The sequence below is a fragment of the Blastocystis hominis genome, assembly GCF_000151665.1.
Source record: "Blastocystis hominis, Singapore isolate B (sub-type 7) whole genome shotgun sequence assembly, scaffold_6".
Lineage (NCBI taxonomy): Eukaryota > Bigyra > Opalinata > Blastocystidae > Blastocystis > Blastocystis hominis.
Genome location: NW_013171865.1, coordinates 573828 through 595529, shown reverse-complemented (window position 1 = coordinate 595529; position 21702 = coordinate 573828). Strand labels below are relative to the sequence as shown.

Genomic DNA, 21702 nt, shown 5'->3' with positions numbered 1-21702 from the left:
GATTTGGTTTTTCGTTACGATGAGCTGCGATTTTCGAGCTTCGATTTGCCGCTGCTCTTTCATTTTCTTACCGATTTGGTTGTCTATATCTTTGGTTGCATCCTCATTTGTGGCGATCTACATTTCACCACGAGTTAAAAACCCGAACAGCTTTCTCGATTTCTTTCAACGAGCTCTCGATTTCGGTTTTTCGCGCCGCCAATTTCGTCTACACTGAATCAAACTCGCGAAAACGAACGGATTCTTCGGGCTGCGGCAAATCAGCACACAAAATCTTCGCTGCTTTGAGTTTGAACGAATTGAAAAACATTTCTCTTCGATTTCTCTTCTTGTTGATGTACCGCGAGAGCAGCAATCGATGTCTATCCATCACTCCTTCTCTCCCAATCGATCTACTGCAGAGTGGGAATGAGAACTAGAATGCCTTGATCCGAATCCATCAAACTCTATCCATCAACGTTTCGATTCGATCGAACTTCGAAGGGCTGCAGATTGGAAGGAAAGTTCCAAGGACGATCCACCGTCACTGCGGCTGCGATCGACGAGTTATTGTACAGAGCTCGACGCACAGCTTCGGGACAGCGAATCAGCTCTCCGAGGGGCGCATCAAAACCGAATCTTCGCAGACTTTCGCTGGAGAAGGTGTTATCGCAAGGAATGGTTTCCTAGAATCAAGAGTGGAGCGTTTGGTTTACATCCACCATTACGATATTCGCTTTGATTCTCTCTCTTTTGAAGCTTTCTAACAGGAAATTGTAATCTTCGTAGCACTGCACCACGAACGACAGCAACAAATGATTCGAAATCGTATTCTCGAGCCACGTGGCATGCAGTGGATTGACAAACCGGATTTCGTTGAAAATCGGGCCATACACGACGTTTTTAAACTCCTTTCGATGTTGATCCAGCCACTGCAGGCCTTTGTAAGTCTCCTATTCATCACACGTTCGCTTCACTTTCACCATATCGACGTGCTGAATGTGCGAACGCTGCCGTTCCTCCAAGGAAGTCAACTGTCTCAACCGTTGCTCAACCTGCACTTTCTCTTGTTTCAAATCTGCTTTCTTTCGTTTCAGGTCGTCGTTTGGCTCGAGAAGCTTTTCTTTCTCGAGTCGAAGCTGACTGATTTCCGCTGCAATGCTGCGAATACTCGTTTTCAATGTTTCCAAATCCTCAAAGGACTCCAAGCTGTCTTTCAAGTCGTTCATTTGTTGTTTTTTCTTTCGTAGCTATAGTTCAATCAAAAACAATTAATAAATCCGAACCTCCACTTCTTTCGAGTGGCGATCGAAATTCAAACTCGCAATCTGGGCTTCGATTTGAAAATACTTGAATAAAAGCCAACGCAATCACTCTTACATGATTGTATTCCTGGTGATCCTTCGTGTCCAACTCCGAGAGCAACCTTTGTTGCCGACTCAGTTTGGATTCCTCAATGTCGATTCTGCGTTTCATTCGATTTCTCTGCGATTACTTGGATTGGATGCTTCCAGTCACTGCTTCGAGTTCCTCAATTTTCGCTTTTAATCGATTGACTTGAGGTAGAAAATCGCGAATTTGGAGTTGAATGGGTGCTCGCTGAGCTTTTAACTCTCTTCGACGGTTTAAGATTTCATCGAATTCAAGCATTTTTATATGGAGTGAGAGGAGGCTTTTCTAGTGTCACAGTTCTAGCTCGATGGTACTTGATGAAGCATCTGCTCTCGCTTCTCGAATTTATTCTTTTCACGTTGTAGAATTTGGTTTTCTTTGATCAGTGTTTCGAGTTCCGCCGATTTTTGAATGATATCGCTGTGGATTGAGTTTCGTGCCTGTTGTGATTTGATCAATTCTTGGTGAAGTTCATACTACACAAAATAAAATCAAAAAACGGCATGTACAGATTCCTCCCCGCCTACCGATCGCTCAAATTCGAAGAGACGATCTTGGGGAGATTGATTGACAAAATCGGAAACACGATCTTGGGGTAGGAATTGACACAGATTGCTTAAATCGATCTTCAACGCTCTACGCAAAGACTTGAGTTTGTCCTTTTTTATATTTTTGCCGTTTAAGTAGTAATCTGCGGACCCTTTGTGGATTCGTACTTCGATTTCAATATCACTATTCTCTCCTCGTAATAAAATCTGTTTTATTAGGCAGAACATGTACCCCACTTTTACGCGCGCCTGCTTTTCTCCGTACCGTATATATTCTTCCAATTTATTGCCTCTCGATAACAACCGTAAATCCTCTCCAAGCACTATACACACAGCACACGAGATCGTGCTCTACAGCCTATTCTTGCAAACAAACTATCCTACTTTGCCGGATCCGTTTTGTCCGAGAATAATATTCAACCGAGGACTTGCATTGAATACACAATGACGAAATGTCATAAAATTCTCCATTTCGAGGCTTATAATGCTGAACATTAGATATTTCAGTTATTGGTTACCTCCCCGTTTGAAATTCTGCATATTCATCCCTAGAGACCATTATAATGAATAACTGAACTCGCTGACCATCCTCTCCTTTTGCATATTGAACAAACAAATCCCATTAGGCACTTTCCATCTGTCCCTTGACCAGTGCTGCGTAGAACTCGCACTTCTTCAGCAGTTCCGCGTGCTTTCCGCTGTCCACGATCTTCCCTTCGCTCACCACAAAGATGACATCGCTGTCCACGATCGTGCTCAGTCGGTGGGCCACTGTGATCACCGTGCAGGGATGCGTCGATCGCCACTTCTCCAATGCCTCCAAGAACTTGTCCTGGTTTTCGCTGTCCAGCGCGCTCGTCGCTTCGTCCAGCAGCAGTACGTGCGGCTTTCGAAGAATCGCGCGAGCCAACGCCAATCGCTGTTTCTGTCCTCCCGAAACCGACTTTCCGGTCGCTCCGAGATCCGTTTCGAATCCATCCACCATTTCATTGATGAAATCCATGCACAACGCTTGCGTGCAAGCGTCCATCAGCTCCGCTTCGGACACTTCACGATCCACTCCCATTACCAAATTCTCGCGAATCGTGCCGCTGAACATGCACGGCTCTTGGTTCACCGCGCCCAGCAGCGAGCGATACGAGTCCAAATTGACGTTCTGCACATTGACTCCGTCCATCAACACTTCGCCACTCTCCGGTTTGTACATTCGCTGGATCAGCGAAATGATCGTACTCTTTCCACACCCACTGGGACCCACGAAAGCCACAGAAGATCCCTTGGGAATTGAGAAAGAGATGTTCGAAAGAACCGGAGCGTCTGGCCGCGTGGGATACGCGAACGACACATGACTGAAAGTAATTGTTCCGTCCTTCGCCTTCGTAGAAATCGCGCGCGCTGCATCGTTTTCGTTCTCCATGTTAATCACAGAGAGGAGATTGTAGGCTGATCGTTTGGCGAGGTCGTTGGAGGCCGTGTATGCCATGTTAAATCCGACAGTGGCTGCACAAGTGTTGATTGCCATGTACACAAACATCATGTGAGCGAAGTCAATTTCTCCCTTCTGCAGCATGGAGAAGGCGACTAAAAGAACAACGACGTCGTAAGCACAGGGCATAAGGAGCGAAAGACCCTGTCCGATGGCTCCGCGAATATATCGCTCGGTTGTTTTTTTGTTGGTGGGCTCAAGTTTCTTCATGAGTTGATGACTGAGAGTGTTTTGGAGATTATAGGCATGGACCGTGTGGATGTTCAGAACGCAATCCGTCAGCTCTCCCGATCGTTCTGTGAGTTCCTTATCAATCTGATCGGACACTTTCGCCATGATCATCCACTGCATGTACTCCACCGTCAGCAAAAACGGCGACATGCACACGGCAACCAGCGTTAACTTCCAGTTTCCCACTGGCGTGAAGCAGACAACCAGCGATATAATCACGAGCAAATAGTTCTCGAAGATCGGTCCCATTCGATCCACCAAATCGCGAACGCGTCGTCCATCGATGCTCAGTCTCGATGTGAGAATGGAGGGAAGATGATTGGGATCGTCGAAGAACGCTAAGGGCATTGTGATGTATTTTTTATAGGAGTGTTCGCGGACACTGGCGATTAAATGCTCGCCGACAATGCCGCCTGCATCCCAGTAATAAATGGTAGCGAGGAAGTTGATGACGCCGAATCCGAGAAGAATATACACGCAGATCATTCCCTTATCCCAGAGCAAATTCAAATCGGAAGTGAAAAGCAATTCCTGGAGAATCGCTGTACAGTAAGCGTAGATCGTTGGGTAAATCGCTCGAACGATGTTTCCTATGAAACTTGTCCAGAAGAGCCATTTGTATTGGGGGATCAACTGCAAAAGCTGAAGCATGTTCACCTTTTTATACTCCAAATCCTCCTTCTCTTTCTCTTTTTCTTTGGAAGAGTCTTTTTCGTTGTTTCCTTCAGGAATGGTTGAATCCTTCAGACTCATATTGTGACTACTATGAATCGAAGCAGTTCGCTCCTTTTCAATGCGAATCTCCATTTCATTTCCTGCTATTCCATTCATTTCCTTTTCCTTTTCCTCTTCTTCCTTTTCCTTTTCTTCTTCCTCTTGGCTTTTGTACAATCCCGCATAGATTCCGCCCTTCGCTAGCAAGCTTTCATGATCGCCTTCCTCCACGATCTTTCCTTCCTCCACCACCACAATGCGATCACACGATCGAATGCTGCTCAGCCGATGCGCCACGATCACGATGCTCAGTCCCTTTCCCTTCGCTTCGTTCTTTCTCCGGATCGTTTCCATCGCGTTCTGCACGATTTTCTCGCTCTGCGAATCCAGCGCGCTCGTCGCTTCGTCCAGCACCAGAATTCGCGGGTTTCGAATCAGCGCGCGGGCGATAGCAATACGCTGCTTCTGTCCTCCGGACAGCGAGCTTCCCAACTCGCCCACATAGGTGTCGTACCCTTTGGGGAACGATCGAATGAACGCGTCGGCCTCCACCAGCTTCGCGGCTTCCACCATTTCCTCCTCGGTGCAGCCCTCGCGTCCATAGAGCAGATTCTCGCGAATCGTTCCGCTGAACAGCACGGGCTCCTGCGCCACATAGCTGATCTGATCGCGAATCCACGCCGTCGAGAGCGTCGTCACATCGACTCCGTCCCACGTGATCGTTCCCGCCGTCGGAGCGTACAATCGCATCAAGAGTTTCAAGATTGTGCTCTTTCCGCTGCCACTCTCGCCCACGATTCCGATCATTTCGTTCTCGTGAATGGTGAAGTTGAGCTGCTTCAGCACTTGCGTGTCACGTGAAGCGTACTTGAAGTCCACGTTCTTGAATACGATATCGCCTCGATTGCTTTCAGGCGTTTTCCCCATGAATCCGCTCGAATCCATAACGTCTTCATGCTCGATGACTTCGAGGAAATACGCTGCGGACATTCTCGATTTGGCGAGATTGATCAGCGAGGAAAAAGACCCACCGATTCCAGGAAATGACTGCAGAATCGCCATGATCACAACCACAACTTCGCCTCCCACGAGACAAGAGTTGCTTCCCTCATCGAACCAGCAAGTATCCACGCGATTACAGATCTCTTTACAGGCATCTGACAGTGCTGTGAGGTTCTGGAAGCACACATCGACAGAGTTGTCCATGCTGGTAGTGCAATTGGAAGCGAACAAAAGAGAAGGGAAATCGGAGCGTTGATGATTGATGATGAGAACTGCAGAGAGAAACACAAGAGCGTTCGCCAGTTGCGTTGAGAAGTTCATTGCTGCGAAGGAGTGCACGGAGTGGAAGACGCAACGCAGAGCATCTTTGCAGCAGGTATTGATCACTTTGAGATAGCGAGTGATGAACTTTTCCTCGGCTCCAAGACTCGCAACCGTTTTGATATCGCGGAAAGTCTCTTCGGCAAGAGAATCGGCGTTTTGATGTTCTCGTGCCATAACTTCGGCGTATTCGACATATACGCTATTGAATTTGTAGCTAAAATAACCGATTAGAGGAGACACAATCAATGTCAGAAGGGTTAACAACCAATCCTATGTCCTCAATGTATAAACGCATTTCGACTCGAGTAAGACCGATGATAATACCGCAAAAAAGTATCGATAGGGACCGCACCAAAACTCCTAAGCCAGGACCTAAGCCTTCCACAATTCGTGATGATTCTTCGCTGAATCGTTGTCCTAAGCGTCCAGGACTGAATTTTTCAATAAATTCGACATCTCGTCGAAACAATGCCGCCAAATAATGGTCACGATAATGACGAGTAACGTTTTCTATGGAACATTGCAATAAATGCCAATAGTTTACCAGCAAAATAGCCGAGGCAACTCCGCTCACAAAACGCAAAGACCGCAGCAAAGAATAAGAAAAGAACAATGGTACCAAGTAAAATTCGCGATCTGCCGTAATCGGAATCCTGAACATTCAGCTCATCAAGCAATTCTCCATAAAATATGAGGGAGAGTGGCGTCAGAACACCTGACAGTATGGCAACTATGAATAAAAGTAATAGTCGCATGAATATACAGAAGAAACCGAGTAGCAAGAAGGCGATCTCCTTCTTGGTAGCATACTTGAAAAATAACGTTTTCACTGAGACTGGCTTTACATTTTCTTTCGATGGTTCGATTTTCACCTCTGTCGGTATTGTCTGTGAGTCGCCCTTTCCATCTTTTGACGAACTCTTATGAGCAGCAAGTTCGACCTCATTTGCTGACGACATTTTCAAGGTAAGTAAAAATTGTGGTCCCAGTCCTATCTATCAAGAATTTTCCTGGAAACTTTCTTGTGAACAAGAGCGTTTTTATGCAAAGATACGTATTGAAGATTCAAAATTGATGGAGCTTGATAGGAAACGATGAATAGGTTAAGCAGAGAAACGAAAAGGGTAATTTGAGTGGACTAACATGAAACGAGGAAATAGGGGCTGTAATTCGAATAAGGAGAGTAGTATTAATGCATGGAGACATAGAACCTAGGCTTTTCCAATAATAGAGTAATAAGATATTCTTATAATAATCATTATGTATAAAGAACCATGTCTGACAGAATAATGGGTTCCTGGATTTGATGATACCTGTTATCATTGTTTTGTGATATCTTCAAAGTTTTTACTCTACTAAGGAATATTCAATAATTTTTGATTTGCAAATAGAGTACATGCAACTCATGTTCAAACTGTGTTGTGTTTTTACGCATCAAATTTAATTCTTTTGCTACGAATTACAACGAACAGCAATTCACGGTATAATTCATGCAATCCAAACCCAGTTATTGCCTTTTACAAATACTATTGAATTTCACGATGCATTTATAACAAAAATAAAAAAGTTCGAATTATCGGCTGACTATTATAGGAAGATACTATCTGAACGATCAATGCAAAAAAAGTCCCCCATTTTTGCCATTTTCCTATTGAGCTAAGAAATACGTTATGTCTGGATCTGACATATTATGGCAAGGGTAAGCTGTCTTGGCTGCTTAGGATAACCAAATAGATGGCTATTATCTCCTGGAAAGTCCCAAACAGACTGGAAAAAGGTATCTTACATCCCATTGTGGATAACCTTGTATAGAGATATTTTCTGTTCACTTCAAAACAATTGTCCTATCATGATGATCCATCTTCTCCTCCCAAAGGTATTTTTGAGTTTTCATCATCTCCCTGTAAGTCCTCTAATTCCCTATATTTATATTTAGATATTTGTTGGTTGAAAGAAGGTGTGAACTATTGTCGACAACAATATCTCTTCTCTCTGTTTGAGTAATTGAAATCTACCACTTGTAGAGGTACAGGATCGGCGCCTACCTTGGCTGTTCATGATCCTTCGAACATTTTTGTACTGTTCACTAGCACCAATATTATTCACATTGGCTGCTCAGATACGCAGACTCCCAAAATTCGTGAGGCTTTGAAGAATATTTTCCGTCCCTGCTCGGTGATCGCCAGTTGCGAAGTATCTCGAAAGAAGAACAAGTTCCAGTGGGTCAAGAACTTTCTGGTAGTACTGACATCGCGCGATTTCCTTCTCTATGAAAACGAAAAGTACAAGTGCTTCATGACTGCTATTCCTGCATAGACTGGACACGCTCTTCTTCCGTCTCTCTCCCACCGAACCCACTCCTACCGTTCAGCTGCTCACAGGCACAGAGCAGAACTACAAGGCGCAGATCGAGGTGAAGTTCGGCGACAAGACCTTGCTTCTCAGCACTGGATCGAGTCCGAGCAGTCCGTTTTTCGTTTCGATTTTGACTCCTAGGTCAGCAGATCGCTGCGGATCTTTATCATGTCATGTTCTTCGCCCTTACGGGATATCACCAAGTGCTGCCTCCTCCCAACAGCATTGCGTGGAGCCTTCCATTGATCACTGCCCATTTGAACGGGTTTTGCATCAAAGGCATTTTCGAGCGCGAAGCAGTGTACCAAGGAATCCCCGAGGAAATCCGTCCCTGGGTCGAGCCATTGGTTTGCTTGTGATCGATAGATGTGGGACCAGCTCTGCATGCATCTAATGAAATCGACGTTCGTCGCGAATTACGACAATATCCGCACGCTGGTGACGTCGGACCATTCTCTTCCCCAGGATTGGCGCGATTGTCTCTCGCAAATGGCCGTTGAGGAGCCGTTGCGAGAGCAGGTCGAGTTGCTGTGTCGCTACGCTCTCATTACTTCGATATCCTTTGGGTTTGGTGGGTTATGACCCTTGACTTCACTCCGGCAAGCTGTCACCGAATCCAATTTGCCGATTGGCTGCGTATTTGTTGAAGAGCTTGCCGCAAGAAACGGCGATCGTGGTGTTCCAGACACTGCTTCACCGCATTCTGCCCATCTGGCTGCAGGACAATTACTTCCAGATCGTAGAATCGAGCGCTCCTTTTGAGTAGATCGAAACGAACGTCTTCCAGGACGTGTTTTCGCAGATCAACCCGGAGTTCGCGCAGTGGCTGAATTCGCGCGGAATTCGCTGGCAGCCAATTCTGAACTCGTGGATCACGTCTCTGTTTATCGTGATGAACAAAACGATCGTGAATCGCCTGTGGAGCGTGTTGCTGTTTGAAGGCTACGGCGTTTTATTGCCGATGATCATCTCTCTGATTATGAGCAATCGCCATCTTCTCAACTCTCCCAAAGCCAGTCTCAACATGCAATCGTGGGTTTTGTGATTTCACTGCGAGAGTAGCTATCTGGAGCACGAGTTTCTGCCTTCGATCACATCCATCTCCGATATGATGAAGAATCTTCGCATCCTCGTCGCTCCCAATCAGCCGTCCTCTCGCTTCTTTGACGTCGCCTTCATCAAATCGCTTCGTTCGAACTATCTGTTCTCTCAGCTTCCCTTCTTTCATTTGGTAGAAACCAGCATTTGCAGGAGTTCAGGAATTCCGAAAGTACAACCTCCTCGAAAGTCACGCTGCTCAATACGCAGCTCGCGCAGTCGGCCAGCTATCAAAAGACGATCGACACGTTCCTCCAAGACGTGGACCGACACATTATGGACATTCGCCGTTTTGGTTTGATTGGGTTGTCTGAGAGGTAGAGGCATCGATGAACGATCCCGATGTGCGACGCCAGCTGCTTCGATTGGAGCAGATTTCGCAGCTGTTCCACGGGATTGGGCCGCGCGTGCAGATCTTGGATCAGAACGTGAAGAAGTATATGAAACTGGCGGAGTTGCGGAGAGTAACGATGCTGGATGCGATTGACACGATCACGACAGTGGACCAGTCGACTTGTAGGCGTGTGTGAAGAAGGAGTGAGAGATAGATTGTTTGCCGGACGATACGCAAGTAGCTGCGATTTTGGAGAACCTTCATGACTCGTATTTGAACATGAAGCTGATTGGGATTCGCGCGGATGTGATTAATGTGCTGCTTGCTGCGCAGATTTGCTTGTGGAATCTTATCAGTGTGGGATGGGAACTGCACGAAATGAGACTGCGGTAGGCGTGAAGAGTGGATGCGAGGCTAGGAAGGTGCACAAAGAGATGAGCTGGGCGAACTCGACGGGGAAGGAAATGACGATCACTTCGAAAGAAGACTATTTGTCTTCGACATACGACAAGGCGCTGCAAATCGATCAGTTATTCACGGAATCGTTGTTGAAGTTCCTTCAAAACACGCGAAAAGACCTGTTTGGTACAGCAATGACGGATGTGGATGTGGAAACGAGGCAAGTGTACACGAAGATTATGAATCTGTGGAAGGAAAAATCGGAGGAAGAAGAGCTGGAGAAGGAATTTCAGGATCTAACGAAACAAACAGGATATAAAGGAATCTCAATTTAAGTGATAATAGATTGTTTGAGTGTAATAACTTTCTCTCTCTCTCTTTCTTTCTTTCTACTTGGCCGACTTTTTGGCTTTTTTGGAGAGTCGCTTCATCACAGGTTTGCTTTTTTCCGCAACCTTTTCCTCTTCCTTCACTTCTTCTTTTTCTTCTTTTTCTTCTACTTTGTCTTGCACTGCTTCCGGTTCTTTGACGTTGCTCTTCAGCGCTTTCATGACTTCTATATCTTCGTTCATCACTTTATCCAGATAATCATAGTGAATACCCATTTTCTCTAGTTTTTCTTGCACACTTTTATTGAATGCATGGCGATGATTCAAAATCTTGAGAACCTTCTCGGCCGTGAGTTTCTTTGGCTCCGCAACTTTCTTTTTACGAATTACGCGGAACCGGCGGTTCGCTCCCTTCCAGAGGTCTTCATGAATGTCAGAAACCTGCATCACTTCGCACTTCAGCTTATGACCAAACAGAATATAATTGTTCATCGTGTTCATCACAATCTCAGCAATTTGAGGCGTCTCGAACTCAATGAATGCGTAGTGCTTCGACGCTCCGGTTTTCTTGTTTCGGGACAACCGGAGGCGCTTCACCTCACCAAACTGTTCAAAAAACTTCCGCATTTGAGGCTCCTCGAACTCAGTCGGAATGTGACCAAGATAAATGACAGATGACTTCTTGGACGTCTTTTTCGTTGGTTTTGTCTCCGTTTCCATTGATTCTAGTCGCTTCAAGCAAGTCTTGGTATTCGAGTGCCCTTCGAGTCCAAAAATCGGCCATATTTCTGGAAAGAAATGTTGTTCCAATTTTGGGCAATTACGAAGATTCCCGCGATTGCTGCATTTACTGCGTTTTTATGTAGTAATTATCAATCACTTTATTGTGGTACTATCTGTAAGCCGAAATGTCGGAATCTTTGTTGGAAGGTGCTGGCCCGATCGACAAGGATCAATCGAAAGATATTTCGCAAATGGGACATCCAGTGTCTGGAGGCATGATGATGGGATCTAGGGAGGCAGGAAGTCCTTATCTCTCTATGATCCCGCAGGATGATGTCGATCCGGAAGCTGAGTTATCCTATCTCGGTCCTAGCTCGCCGTTACCTCCTCAGGGAAATACTCAAGATATGTACTATGACGATGAATTGCTACAAGATGAACTCGCAATGAATTTCCAACCTCAAGTTCTACCTTCTCAGGCGCGAGATCATATCCGTTCTGTGTATAATAGAGGCAACTACGCGATAGGAGAGCAGAAGAACCGCGAGTCTTTCCCCTATCTGGAAGGGAATGGCTATTCGAGTTTTTCGAATCAGCCCTCCGTGGACTATCCTTCTAGTTATCAAGACAGTTACTCATTGCCGCCTCCACGTACAAGTCCCCGTCCAACGACCAATTTAGGATTATCGGAAGATGTGATGGATAACAGCCTGTTCATAGGGTCAATCCCTCCTGGTGGCGGAAGTAGCAGTTTCTCTCGAGGATACAACGCTCCTTCCCTGGACAACGAAGATGCCTATTCTCCGCGGCCCTTCGACATCCCGCCGCAGCGCCCTCACTACCGAGACCTCGATCCCGTGCCTCACGACATGCGCTACGACTATGGAGGCCAGATGTCGTATTTCCCGGACGGCGGCGTGGGGATCGGAACGCGCAACTACCGCAACTCTCTGATGTCCGAGCCGGAAGGCTGGACGCGCTCCCACTCGCTCTCTCGCAACATGAACTTCGTCGACACGTACGACATGGATCCTGCGCGTCCCTACGGCTACAGCGCGCTGCGTCCGCAGGTCCCAACGCACTCCTCCCAGCTCTCTCTCAACGAGATGAGTCTGCGCCGCGACTTTGAAAGCATGCCGGACTTCGCGTACTCGGGGAAGCTCAGTCCGCACCATCTCCCGACGCGCGATCCTTACGCGGACGAATACGAAGGCGGCGGTGGAGGGTATCTTGGCAGACCGGGAATGGTGGAGAATCACTCCTACATGGGGTCGCTGGGGCTGCTGGACACGGAGAAAGACCTGCCCATGCCGCGTGCGCGATCGATGATGTATTTGGGCACGCAGGACGATGTGGACTACAACGACTCTGCGCTCCTGGACGATTTCCACGCCATTCGCCAACCCGCGCCGCAGGACGCCGCGCCGATGCAATCGGGGCCGGAGCCCACCTCGAGCCTTCGCAGCAGTCTGGATGAATCGGCGCTGGAGAACGCAGCGAGGAAGCCGGACTCGCCGGTCCTCTCCCACACGGCGGACTCGGTGCACTCGGCGGATTCCTCCAACGTCGCCGAGCTGAAGCAGGAAAGCGAGTCGGAGAACAGTGTTCCCGCGCCCGCGGACAGCGACTCCAAGTCCTGGACGAAGGTCTCGACCCGTTCCGAAGGCCGCACGCCTCGCATGGACCCGAAGTTCGCAGGGAAGAGCGACAGCAAGTTCGGCTCCCCCTCGGACGACCAGCGCGCGCCGCGCCGCTCCGTCTCCCCCATTCCCGAGTGGCGTTCCCGTCCCAACCGCTCGCCCCGCGCCCAGGGCGATCGCTCCTACGCCCCTGGCCTCGCCTCTGGCCCCGGCCCCGACGGCGCTCGCTCGCCTCGCCCCGCCAGCGCGCGGTCGCCGACCTTCTCGGGCAGCCGCTCGCCGCGTCCGCGCGACAGCCGCTCGCCGCAGCCGCCCTCCGAGCACCACGGACAGCGCGGCGCGCGCTACTGGGACGGCCGCTACTGGGAGGGCGACCGCCACGCGGGCAAGGCTCACTTCCAGGACGGCAATGCTCACCCGTCGTACGGAGAGCACGGACAGCCCGCCAATGCTCGATTCGGAGGCAGTTCGCGCTCGCAAGGGCCGCGCGATCGCTCGCCGACGTCGGAACGGTCGCGGTCGCCGTACCCCGGGCAGGCGAAGGGGAGCGGAGCGACGGAAGGCGGGTATCGGCGCGACGACATCCCTTCTACTTACCAGTTTGCGTGCCGCGACTTTGAGAACGGAATTTGTCTGCGAGGCGATGCGTGCAAGTTCTACCATGATCCGAAGAAAGGTAGGGATGGAGGAAGGGGGTGAGGAGTAGCGATTACGTCGCCTGCTGTGGGCATTGCGATGGAGGGGAGTCACATGTAGAAGATCCCGATCTGTCACGACTATCAGCGAGGAGAGTGTAATCGAGACAACTGCCGGTTCCGTCATCCGGGAACGTGGGAATGCTTGGGGAAAGTGAGGTCTAGACACAAGGATAATGTGATGTTGGGACTCGAGGATCCTGCGACCCCGGACGAATTGGAGACAATTCTGAAGCAGTACAGTTCTACTATCAAGCCGCGCAATTTTTCTGGTTAAGTTTTTCTTCAGAATTGATTGCTTTTGAGTGTTTGTTGGAGGAAAGTCGATCGTTTGTGAGATGAGTGGTATGTGTTGTCTCTGGTGGAGTGAGAGCCATAGTTCATGCAGATGGAACGAAATGTTCCAAGTATTGCAAAAGTAAGCAAACTCAGACCTAGAGTTGGTAATCTTGTAGATTTAAAACCAAGCAAACCGTTACTTCGTGGTTTGGCCAACCTAGGAAATACCTGCTTCCTAAACGCATCGCTACAGCTTCTGGCTTCATCGGAGCCTCTTATAGAGTGCATCTGTTCATGCCTCGCGCAAATCCAAGCCGATGAAACGGAAGAGTTGAAGAAAGCGTGTACTTTCACCCAGCAATTAGCCGAAATCCTAGAAGGTATCGAATCGAACGTTCTTTTTTGCTAGATATCACCTACAATCCGACCTTGTTGATTTTTTCGGGTAGTTCGTTTTATGATTTGTTCACCTCTCTTTTTCCTTATTTTGGAGATGGAATGCAACATGTATTCGCTCAATGTTGTGCTTTACCCGAAGGATGCCCTGGAAGCCTTGCAATCGATTTTAGAGCAACTGAAAAAAGATGTTGACACGCTGAACAAGGCAATACAACAGCAATGGGCCTTGAAAGACTCTGTCGATGCTCTGACGCCTCTCTCCAGGAAATCGGCTCTATATACCCCTATTTCCATCCCAATCGAGGGCCTTCTCTCCAACGTGATGATCTGCTCTCGCTGCGGCAGTCGCCGCCAAATCCGTAATGTCCCCTTCTTCTCCCTCTCCATCCCCATCGCCCGTTTCCCCTTTCCCCTTCTCTCTCTCTCTAGAAACGCCGCCCTGGCGTCTCGACCCCTCCAGTCGCCGTCAGTTCAAGTTCTTCTACCGCGCCCTCACGGACACGAAGGCTCTCCTCAGCCCCGTTCACCCCACGCTTCTCGACTGTCTGCGCAAGTACACCGCGCCCGACGAAGTCGACGGCGTGCAGTGCGAAGGGTCGCCACGCTGCCTCGCTTCAATTCTAGCTGCGGGCTGCTCAACGCCATGCTGGATCCCTCCACCCTCACAGAACGGCCCTTGTCCCGCGATTCCGTCGAGGTGGGTTCGCAGAACCGCGGTGATGTCAAGGAACTTCGAAAAGAACTCGCGCATTCGCTGCATCGCGTGCGGTCGTCGCACGATTTCGACGCGGAGTTTCACCTCCAAAACACGAACGAAACGCTCCATGTCAAGGAGGGACGCGGCACATTCCAGAAGTTCGAGCTGATTGGCCGCCCGCCCCGCACGCTGCTGCTCCATGTGCAGCGTAAAACCGCGGGAATGGGTTTGTTTTCGAAGCAGAACACGTTCGTGGAGTTTCCGGCGTTCTTCGACCTGCGCGAGTTCTGCTTGTTCTCGCAGTCGCTGCCGCTGGGAGCGATGCGCGCGTTGGAGGCGAAGGAAGAACGGGAGGAAATGGATGTGCATCGACGATTGAAGAGAGTGGCGTCGTGGAAGGCGGAGATGAAGAATCCGGATGATGAAGCGACGATTTGGATGCTGGACGAGTATTTCAAGCCCGGAGGAGAGCAGGCGGGACGGCGAAGTCGCAGGGGGAGCTTTGAGAGCGTGGGCTCGGTGTATGAGGTGAAGAGCGCAGCCGATCTTTCGTTCAGCGACGATGAGGGAGGAGCAGAATATAACGATCAGGACGAGGACGAAGAAGAAGAAGAAGAGTGGATGCGGGACAGTCAGGCGATTCATCCGTATATCCGGAAGGGAGCCCTTCGAGGAGGTGGGGCGCCGCTTATTTATGAAATGGTGTCGGTGATTCATCATTTGGGGCTTGGGATGGGAGGACATTATGTTTGTTATCGCCGAGTTCGCACGGATGAAGGAACGAAGTGGTATTTGATGAATGACCAGATTGTGAGAGAAGTGAGTTGGGAGACTGTGAACACAGAAAACATGTAAGTGTGGAGGGAGAGTTCAACGTAGATATATGGTAAATTACCAGCTTGTTGAACATAATAATAACAATTGATTGATTGATTGTATGTGGTATTTGTTAACAAAGAGAAAGAAAAAGAAAAAACCTAAAAACCATTAGACTCGCTCAACACACACTAATGTGAACTTCAGAACGCTTGCTTTTCACCACGGGTCTGTCTGTCGGGTAAACGGCAAACTGCTAGTTCATCCTTGTTCACAAAACAACAAAAACAAAAAACCAAGGCGACTCCACTTACTCCTTCTTACTGCAAAATCTACATAACGTTATACTCCCATCCAAAAACCCTCCCTGCCACAAAGCAAGGAGGCTCAACATCAAGGATAACACTATTTGCACTTTCATAAGAGATAACTGGGAAGCAGTTAGCTCAGTCGCAAGCGCAAGAAAACCATTTCAATACCTACCTTTCTCATGAGAGAAAGAAAAGAAATAATGAGTATCATGGGGAAAGGTAGTTACAAGTCTTGCCGCGGGAATATCACATTCTTTGGGAATCTATGGAATTGTTCCTATCATATCTAAGGGCAATAGATCTAGAAGAGATTTATAAAAACGGCTTTTTTACTTGCAATACATAATGGCAAACGAAAACTGTCCAATTCAACGAAAGCGATCTATTTTCCAAACAAACAATTAGTAAAACATCCCATACGACACTTAAATCTCATCATTTGGAGCAATGTACATTACTAGAGCTTGAGCTTCGAGTATATTCCTTACTGTTATTACCACGCAGGAAGCAGTCATTAAAGCGAGCAACGAACTTTCCATCGTTATACTCCTCAGCCTGTTCCAAAACTACGTTCAGAAAGCCATCTAAACTTCCCAAGATTCCTAAATATGTCAAGCAATAACACGAATCTTATACCCTTGTAGATAACTCCAGTAAAGAGTCCGATAATGACCGGTTTACCATACACCGATGCAATAAATTCCGAATTCACTTTGTCTTCCGCGGACATGTCTTTCTATAGGCAATGAGTTGATTGCGAGTCAAAGTGGTTTGTAGTAAAAATATCACCCATTCTTCGAGGCCTGCTGGTCTAGTGGTATGATTCTCGCTTAGGGTGCGAGAGGTCACGGGTTCGATTCCCGTGTAGGCCCTTTTTTTCATTTTTTATTGTTGTTAATTGTATTTTTGTCGTATTTCTTGTGAAGCCAAAGTACATTTTTTAATTAGACACTAATCGAAATAGAATCGATATGGATATTTTCGTGCAATGTTCACAGTGTGGTGAAAAGATAAGGACTATTGATATGGAGGAGCATAAGAAGAATTGTAAAAACAAAATTGATGAGGTAATCTGAAAATAGGTGTCGTAATCACTAGGATTATATTCCAGTGCTCAACAAAGTGGAAGACGACCTTAGCGATGATTCAGATGAGCAGCTAATGGAGATGGAAGGTAGGATTAATCATTAGGGGATGGTTATTTTAAGAACGTGATCAAATCAGGGCAAATCGGGAGCATTTAAAGGAGTTGCAAAAGAGAAGAGAAAGAGATGAGGAGCTGTTGCGTAAGGAGCGAGAGGAGAGAGCAATTAAGCAACAACAGGAAGAGGAAGAGCTGCGTATAAAATCCGAGAAAGCAAACGAGGAGGCAGCGAAAGTACTTGAGGAAATGGATCGACGCGCTGCCCTTAGGAACACCATAAATGCAAAGGCTAAAGCCCGTAAACCGATTATGAAAAAGGTCGAATATAACAATTTGGAGCTCGAAAATGACGCATTCCGAAACGACGAGCTAGCTAAGATCGAGGAGTTGTTCAAAGCACAAGAAGAAAAGAGAAAGGCACAAGAAGAAGCGGAGCGAAAGGCTCGTGAAGAAGCGGAGCGGAAAGCCAAGGAAGAAGCGGAGCGAAAGGCTCGTGAAGAAGCGGAACGACTCCGAAGAGAAGAAGAAGAGCGAAAGGCTCGCGAAGAAGCGGAACGATTGCAGAGAGAAGAGGAAGAGCGAAAGGCTCGGGAAGAGGCGGAGAGACAGAGACAAATCGCCGAGGAGAATGCTCGCTGTAGGCGTCAAAAAAAGGGAATTGAGTGTAGACACGAATATGCGAAATCGACTCTTGATGGGAATTAAGTGTGTGAAGAAGAACGAAAAGGGAAAGAAGCACGGCACGATTGTGTATGTGGGCAGTGACTGCTTCAAGTGGAAGCGACAGTGGTTCCATCTGAACCGATGGGGAGCATTGAATATTCGTCAGCTGCGCGCTGTGTCGGTGAATGAGGGTGTGTTGAAGGTGGAGGGAGCGGAGCGAGCTGTGGAGTTGATGGGATTGCAGCCCGCCGATTTGAACGATTTGCCGATGGCGCTGATGCGATGGAAGCAGGAATTACTGGATTACGATGCGAAGCAGCCCGAGGCGATTGATGATGAGGAAGAAGAAGAAAAGGAGGAGGAGAAGCCGAAGGAAGAAGAGAAGAAGCCTGAAGCGATTGATGATGAGAAAGGGGAGAAGCCAGTGGAAGAGCCCAAAGAAGAGCTTAAGGAAGAGAAACCCGAAGCGATTGATGACGAGAAAGAAGAAAAGCCGAAGGAAGAAAAACTGGAGGCGATTGATGAGGAAGAAAAGCCGAAGGAAGAGAAGCCTGAAGCGATTGATGACGAGAAAGGGGAGAAGCCAGTAGAGGCTCCCAAGGAAGAGCCGAAAGAAGAGGCGAAAGAAGAGCTGAAGGAAGAGCCCAAGGAGGAGAAACCCGAGGCGATTGATGACGAGAAAGAAGAAAAGCCAGTAGAGGCGCGTAAGGAAGAGCCGAAAGAAGAGCCGAAAGAAGAACTCAAGGAAGAACCTAAAGAAGAGAAGAAGCCTGAAGCGATTGATGATGAGAAAGAGAAGCCAGTAGAGGCACCCAAAGAAGAACTCAAGGAAGAGCCGAAAGAAGAGCCGAAAGAAGAGCTGAAGGAAGAGCCCAAAGAAGAACCTAAGGAAGAGCTGAAAGAAGAGCCGAAAGAAGAACCGAAAGAAGAACCGAAAGAAGAGCCGAAAGAAGAGCCGAAAGAAGAGCCGAAAGAAGAGCCGAAAGAAGAGCCGAAAGAAGAGCTGAAGGAAGAGCCCAAGGAAGAGCCGAAAGAAACTATAGCAGAAGAGAAGCCTGCTGAAGCAACGGGCAAAGAACACGAAGAAAAGCCTCTGGAGAAGGGTGTGCCTGAGAATCCGACCTCTGAATGAGCGTAATCTGTTTGTTTCGTGCTGACTGCTGTTTTTGCTTTCTGTTTGCTGTATATCAATGTTTGTTTGGATAATTCCAATGTAACAACAGCTCAAAATAGTATCTACTTTATTATTTGTCCCTTTCTTCGCTTAATACACAATATCCACAAAAATGAGCCAAACCAGCTACTCTACCATCCAACATAATCGCTCGATTGCTTTCGTCTCCCGAAACACATCTTTTCCACAAAAGTGGATTGAAACCTGGTTACTCTCATCATTGAATAGCCTCTCTGCAAATGTTCAGTATTGAACTCTCCTAATGCACACAATCTCATACAAATAAAGTGAATAGTCCAAACAGAGAACAAAAGTCTCCTTTTCCGCTTTTTCGCAGTAAACACTAGCACAATCCGATATATGTGCAAAAAATCCGATAAATGGAAAGAATCTGTGATGATTCACAAACCTCAACAATAGGGTAAACATTATGTGTATTCACAAAGAATGCTAATTCAAATTACGCCTTTACTTCTGGTTTATTCCAACACGCCATAAATTTCTTTTGCGTTCTACGGCAATCCTCCAGACGAGTATTGTACTTATCCATACAAGCAGTGAATGCACTCCACTCAACAGGGCATCTTTCCTTAATAACGGCAAAACTACACTAGAAAAAGCAGGAAGCCACATACGTATCCAATACACAATCCTGAACATCGTGAGCCTGCTCGAGACACTCTTTGGGGTGTTCACATTTCGATTTGCACTCCATAAAAGCAATGTTCTTCTCAGAGCATCTTTGCTCTATGATAGGAGCAGCGGCGAACAGGTCGGCTGCGGTGGGGATGTACTGGGGAACAGGGGTTTCAGGATTCATTTTTATTAGAGAAAGAAGTCAAATCGCGGTTATTCAACAAAAACGGAAAAGGTACAATAACAGGATACAAACAGATCTGTACTATCGGCGAGCAATTGTATGGTACATACAACTCATAAGGCGGGATTCCTTTGGGAAGATCGAATATAACAGGGAAGAAATAGAAACCTTATATTCTAAAGATTGCTCGATGAAGAAATGCTTACCTTTACTTACAATCTTGAGAATGATCCATCCGATAACAAAAAAGGTAACCAGATTGAGCCAGGTATTGATATTCTTTGGTCCGTTTTCTTGACTTCTTGCTCCCTTGACACTTTCCTTCCTATTGATACTATCATCTTCTGCGTTTTCTTCAGAATCAAAGAATCCTGGCTTTGGTTCTCCAGGATAACTATATGGAAGACGACTCAAAAGAACACAATGAAAATAGAAACAAAAAGCATAGTCCGGTGGAGATACCAGTTAAAAAAGGTAGTGAAACTGCCTGAATAATTTCATTCAATTCAGAGATTATCTGAGATAGAGCAAACAAGTGAACTAGTACCTCTCGTAGAACCTTGCTTATCATCCTTTTCTTGAACGAATCTAGGAGTCTTGATAACGAAAATATTCAATTCAAAAAGAAATCTCGTTTGAATTGCCAGAAATTGAGGGTGACAAAAATAGGCAAGAATTCTGGAAAAGGTGGAAGGGAGTAGTTTGACTATTCTCGTTGTTTATTATTTCTGCCGATGAGTTCAGGGGTACACATTATTGTTGTAGTGATCGAATTTGTAGATTATTCTGAGGGGAATACCCAGATTGGCGAAAGCAGCTTTGACAACAGCGAGATGTTATCCTGTTCGTCGTTTTCTATCTACGGATGTCGTTCAGAAAGGAGAGACAGTTGCTGCTGCTGCTACGAGCAATGTTGCTCAAAATAGCACTTCAGAGTCTGCGATAAAGAAGCAACCTCCTCGACAGAGAAGAAAGAATAATAAAAAGAAGGAAAAAGTGAATCTTAACCCGCCTGGTGAGCCGAAGCAGGAAATGGCTGCTGCCGTTGTAGCGAGTGAGGAAAAGAGAGAAGAAACAGCTCCAAAGAAGGGAGGAAAGAAGGATGCGAAGGGTTCGAAGGAGGCGTTGGAATTGAAGGGGAAGAAGAAGCAAAAGACGTTGACTCGTCTTGTGGATAATCACCCGTTGACAGAAGACGATCTGGACCCTCGTAAGTTCCTGCTTCACTTAACGCCAGATAAATTGGACGCTTATCCCCCGACTCCCGTGTTTAGTGAAAGAGTGGAAAACAAGCTTCCCACTGTTCACCGAGTGATCGGAAAGGATGCAAATGGGAACGAAGTAACGGTGGAAGAGCATCTTCCTCCCAAAGACGAGCAAGAGATGAACAAGGATGGGTTTTTCTATACGAATGATCGGATGTATGGATATACGAACCACACGCCCTTGTTTTACCACACAGATGTGACGAGACGAGAGTTGCAAGACCCAGACTTTAGCGATTCTTTGGAGATGAAAGCGGAATTGGAGCCGAATGAAATGGATGATTATTACTACTATGAAGGAGGAGAAGGAGGAGAAGGAGAAGGAAAGGATGAAATGGAAGAGATTGGCAAGAATGAAGAGATCCATGAAGACGAAATGGAATTGGACCCGAAAGCGCTGGGAAATCTGTCGGATGATCCCAATCAGGGCGACGAGTCTGCGGACGTGGACGGTCTGATCGCCATGAAGCAGATCGGCGATTGGATCGAAGGATCGGCTCTGCACGCAGGAAGCGACATCCAGTTGGATTTGGAGCTGGAAATGTTGGCTCGGTCCGTGGAAGATCGGCGTGTTCGTCGCCAGTATCTGCAGCTCGAGCGAGGCTACGATAATCGCGAGTTTGATAACGCTGCGCCGTGGGTGGACACGCATCGAATCGAAGCGATCGATTCGCGACTGCGCGAGCTGCATCGCATGCGCGACGCCGGGGAATTGGAGTACCCGATCGAGAAGGACGCTGCAGAAGAGGCGAGAAGAATCAAGAAGGAGCATCAACTCGTGCTTCGCTCGCTGAATCGCGCGTTGAATTCGTCGAAGAATTCGAAGGGCTCGGAATTGGCGAGCGATGAATATCTCTACTCGCCTTCTTCTTCTTCCAAACAGAC

At 47.4% G+C, this 21702-nt stretch overlaps 8 protein-coding genes; 3 read left to right on the top strand and 5 right to left on the bottom strand.

Moving 5' to 3' along the window:
* Window positions 1-1862: 1862 nt before the first annotated feature.
* GSBLH_T00004331001 (uncharacterized protein) lies at window positions 1863-2390 on the bottom strand (the record flags this gene model as incomplete). Its single annotated transcript, XM_013043208.1, has 2 exons — window positions 1863-2270; window positions 2304-2390. 2 exons carry the CDS (start codon window positions 2388-2390, stop codon window positions 1863-1865), a joined length of 495 nt encoding a protein of 164 aa, XP_012898662.1.
* Window positions 2391-2541: 151 nt separating this feature from the next.
* GSBLH_T00004330001 (uncharacterized protein) lies at window positions 2542-6337 on the bottom strand (the record flags this gene model as incomplete). The annotated part of the gene is made up of 4 exons (XM_013043207.1): window positions 2542-4319; window positions 4398-5457; window positions 5626-5946; window positions 5978-6337. The coding sequence occupies 4 exons, from the start codon at window positions 6335-6337 to the stop codon at window positions 2542-2544; spliced, it is 3519 nt and encodes a 1172-aa protein (XP_012898661.1).
* A 2802-nt stretch (window positions 6338-9139) lies between these two features.
* Window positions 9140-10197, top strand: GSBLH_T00004329001 (uncharacterized protein; the record flags this gene model as incomplete). The annotated part of the gene is made up of 5 exons (XM_013043206.1): window positions 9140-9284; window positions 9320-9418; window positions 9451-9645; window positions 9678-9852; window positions 9882-10197. 5 exons carry the CDS (start codon window positions 9140-9142, stop codon window positions 10195-10197), a joined length of 930 nt encoding a protein of 309 aa, XP_012898660.1.
* Window positions 10198-10251: 54 nt separating this feature from the next.
* Window positions 10252-11466, bottom strand: GSBLH_T00004328001 (uncharacterized protein; the record flags this gene model as incomplete). XM_013043205.1 has 4 exons in its annotated part: window positions 11374-11466; window positions 11139-11342; window positions 11072-11109; window positions 10252-11041 (listed from the first exon to the last, which is right to left on the bottom strand). Exons 2-4 carry the CDS (start codon window positions 11172-11174, stop codon window positions 10252-10254), a joined length of 864 nt encoding a protein of 287 aa, XP_012898659.1. The 5' UTR covers window positions 11175-11342; window positions 11374-11466.
* Window positions 11467-11612: 146 nt separating this feature from the next.
* Window positions 11613-13253, top strand: GSBLH_T00004327001 (uncharacterized protein; the record flags this gene model as incomplete). Its single annotated transcript, XM_013043204.1, has 1 exon — window positions 11613-13253. The coding sequence occupies one exon, from the start codon at window positions 11613-11615 to the stop codon at window positions 13251-13253; it is 1641 nt and encodes a 546-aa protein (XP_012898658.1).
* Window positions 13254-13267: 14 nt separating this feature from the next.
* On the top strand, window positions 13268-15479 carry GSBLH_T00004326001 (uncharacterized protein; the record flags this gene model as incomplete). XM_013043203.1 has 2 exons in its annotated part: window positions 13268-13384; window positions 13415-15479. Exon 2 carries the CDS (start codon window positions 13986-13988, stop codon window positions 15477-15479), a length of 1494 nt encoding a protein of 497 aa, XP_012898657.1. The 5' UTR covers window positions 13268-13384; window positions 13415-13985.
* A 147-nt stretch (window positions 15480-15626) lies between these two features.
* Window positions 15627-16481, bottom strand: GSBLH_T00004325001 (uncharacterized protein; the record flags this gene model as incomplete). XM_013043202.1 has 3 exons in its annotated part: window positions 15627-16208; window positions 16240-16353; window positions 16388-16481. The coding sequence occupies 3 exons, from the start codon at window positions 16479-16481 to the stop codon at window positions 16177-16179; spliced, it is 240 nt and encodes a 79-aa protein (XP_012898656.1). The 3' UTR covers window positions 15627-16176.
* A 2702-nt stretch (window positions 16482-19183) lies between these two features.
* Window positions 19184-19527, bottom strand: GSBLH_T00004324001 (uncharacterized protein). XM_013043201.1 has 2 exons: window positions 19368-19527; window positions 19184-19337 (listed from the first exon to the last, which is right to left on the bottom strand). The coding sequence occupies exons 1-2, from the start codon at window positions 19445-19447 to the stop codon at window positions 19193-19195; spliced, it is 225 nt and encodes a 74-aa protein (XP_012898655.1). The 5' UTR covers window positions 19448-19527; the 3' UTR covers window positions 19184-19192.
* Window positions 19528-21702: the final 2175 nt, after the last annotated feature.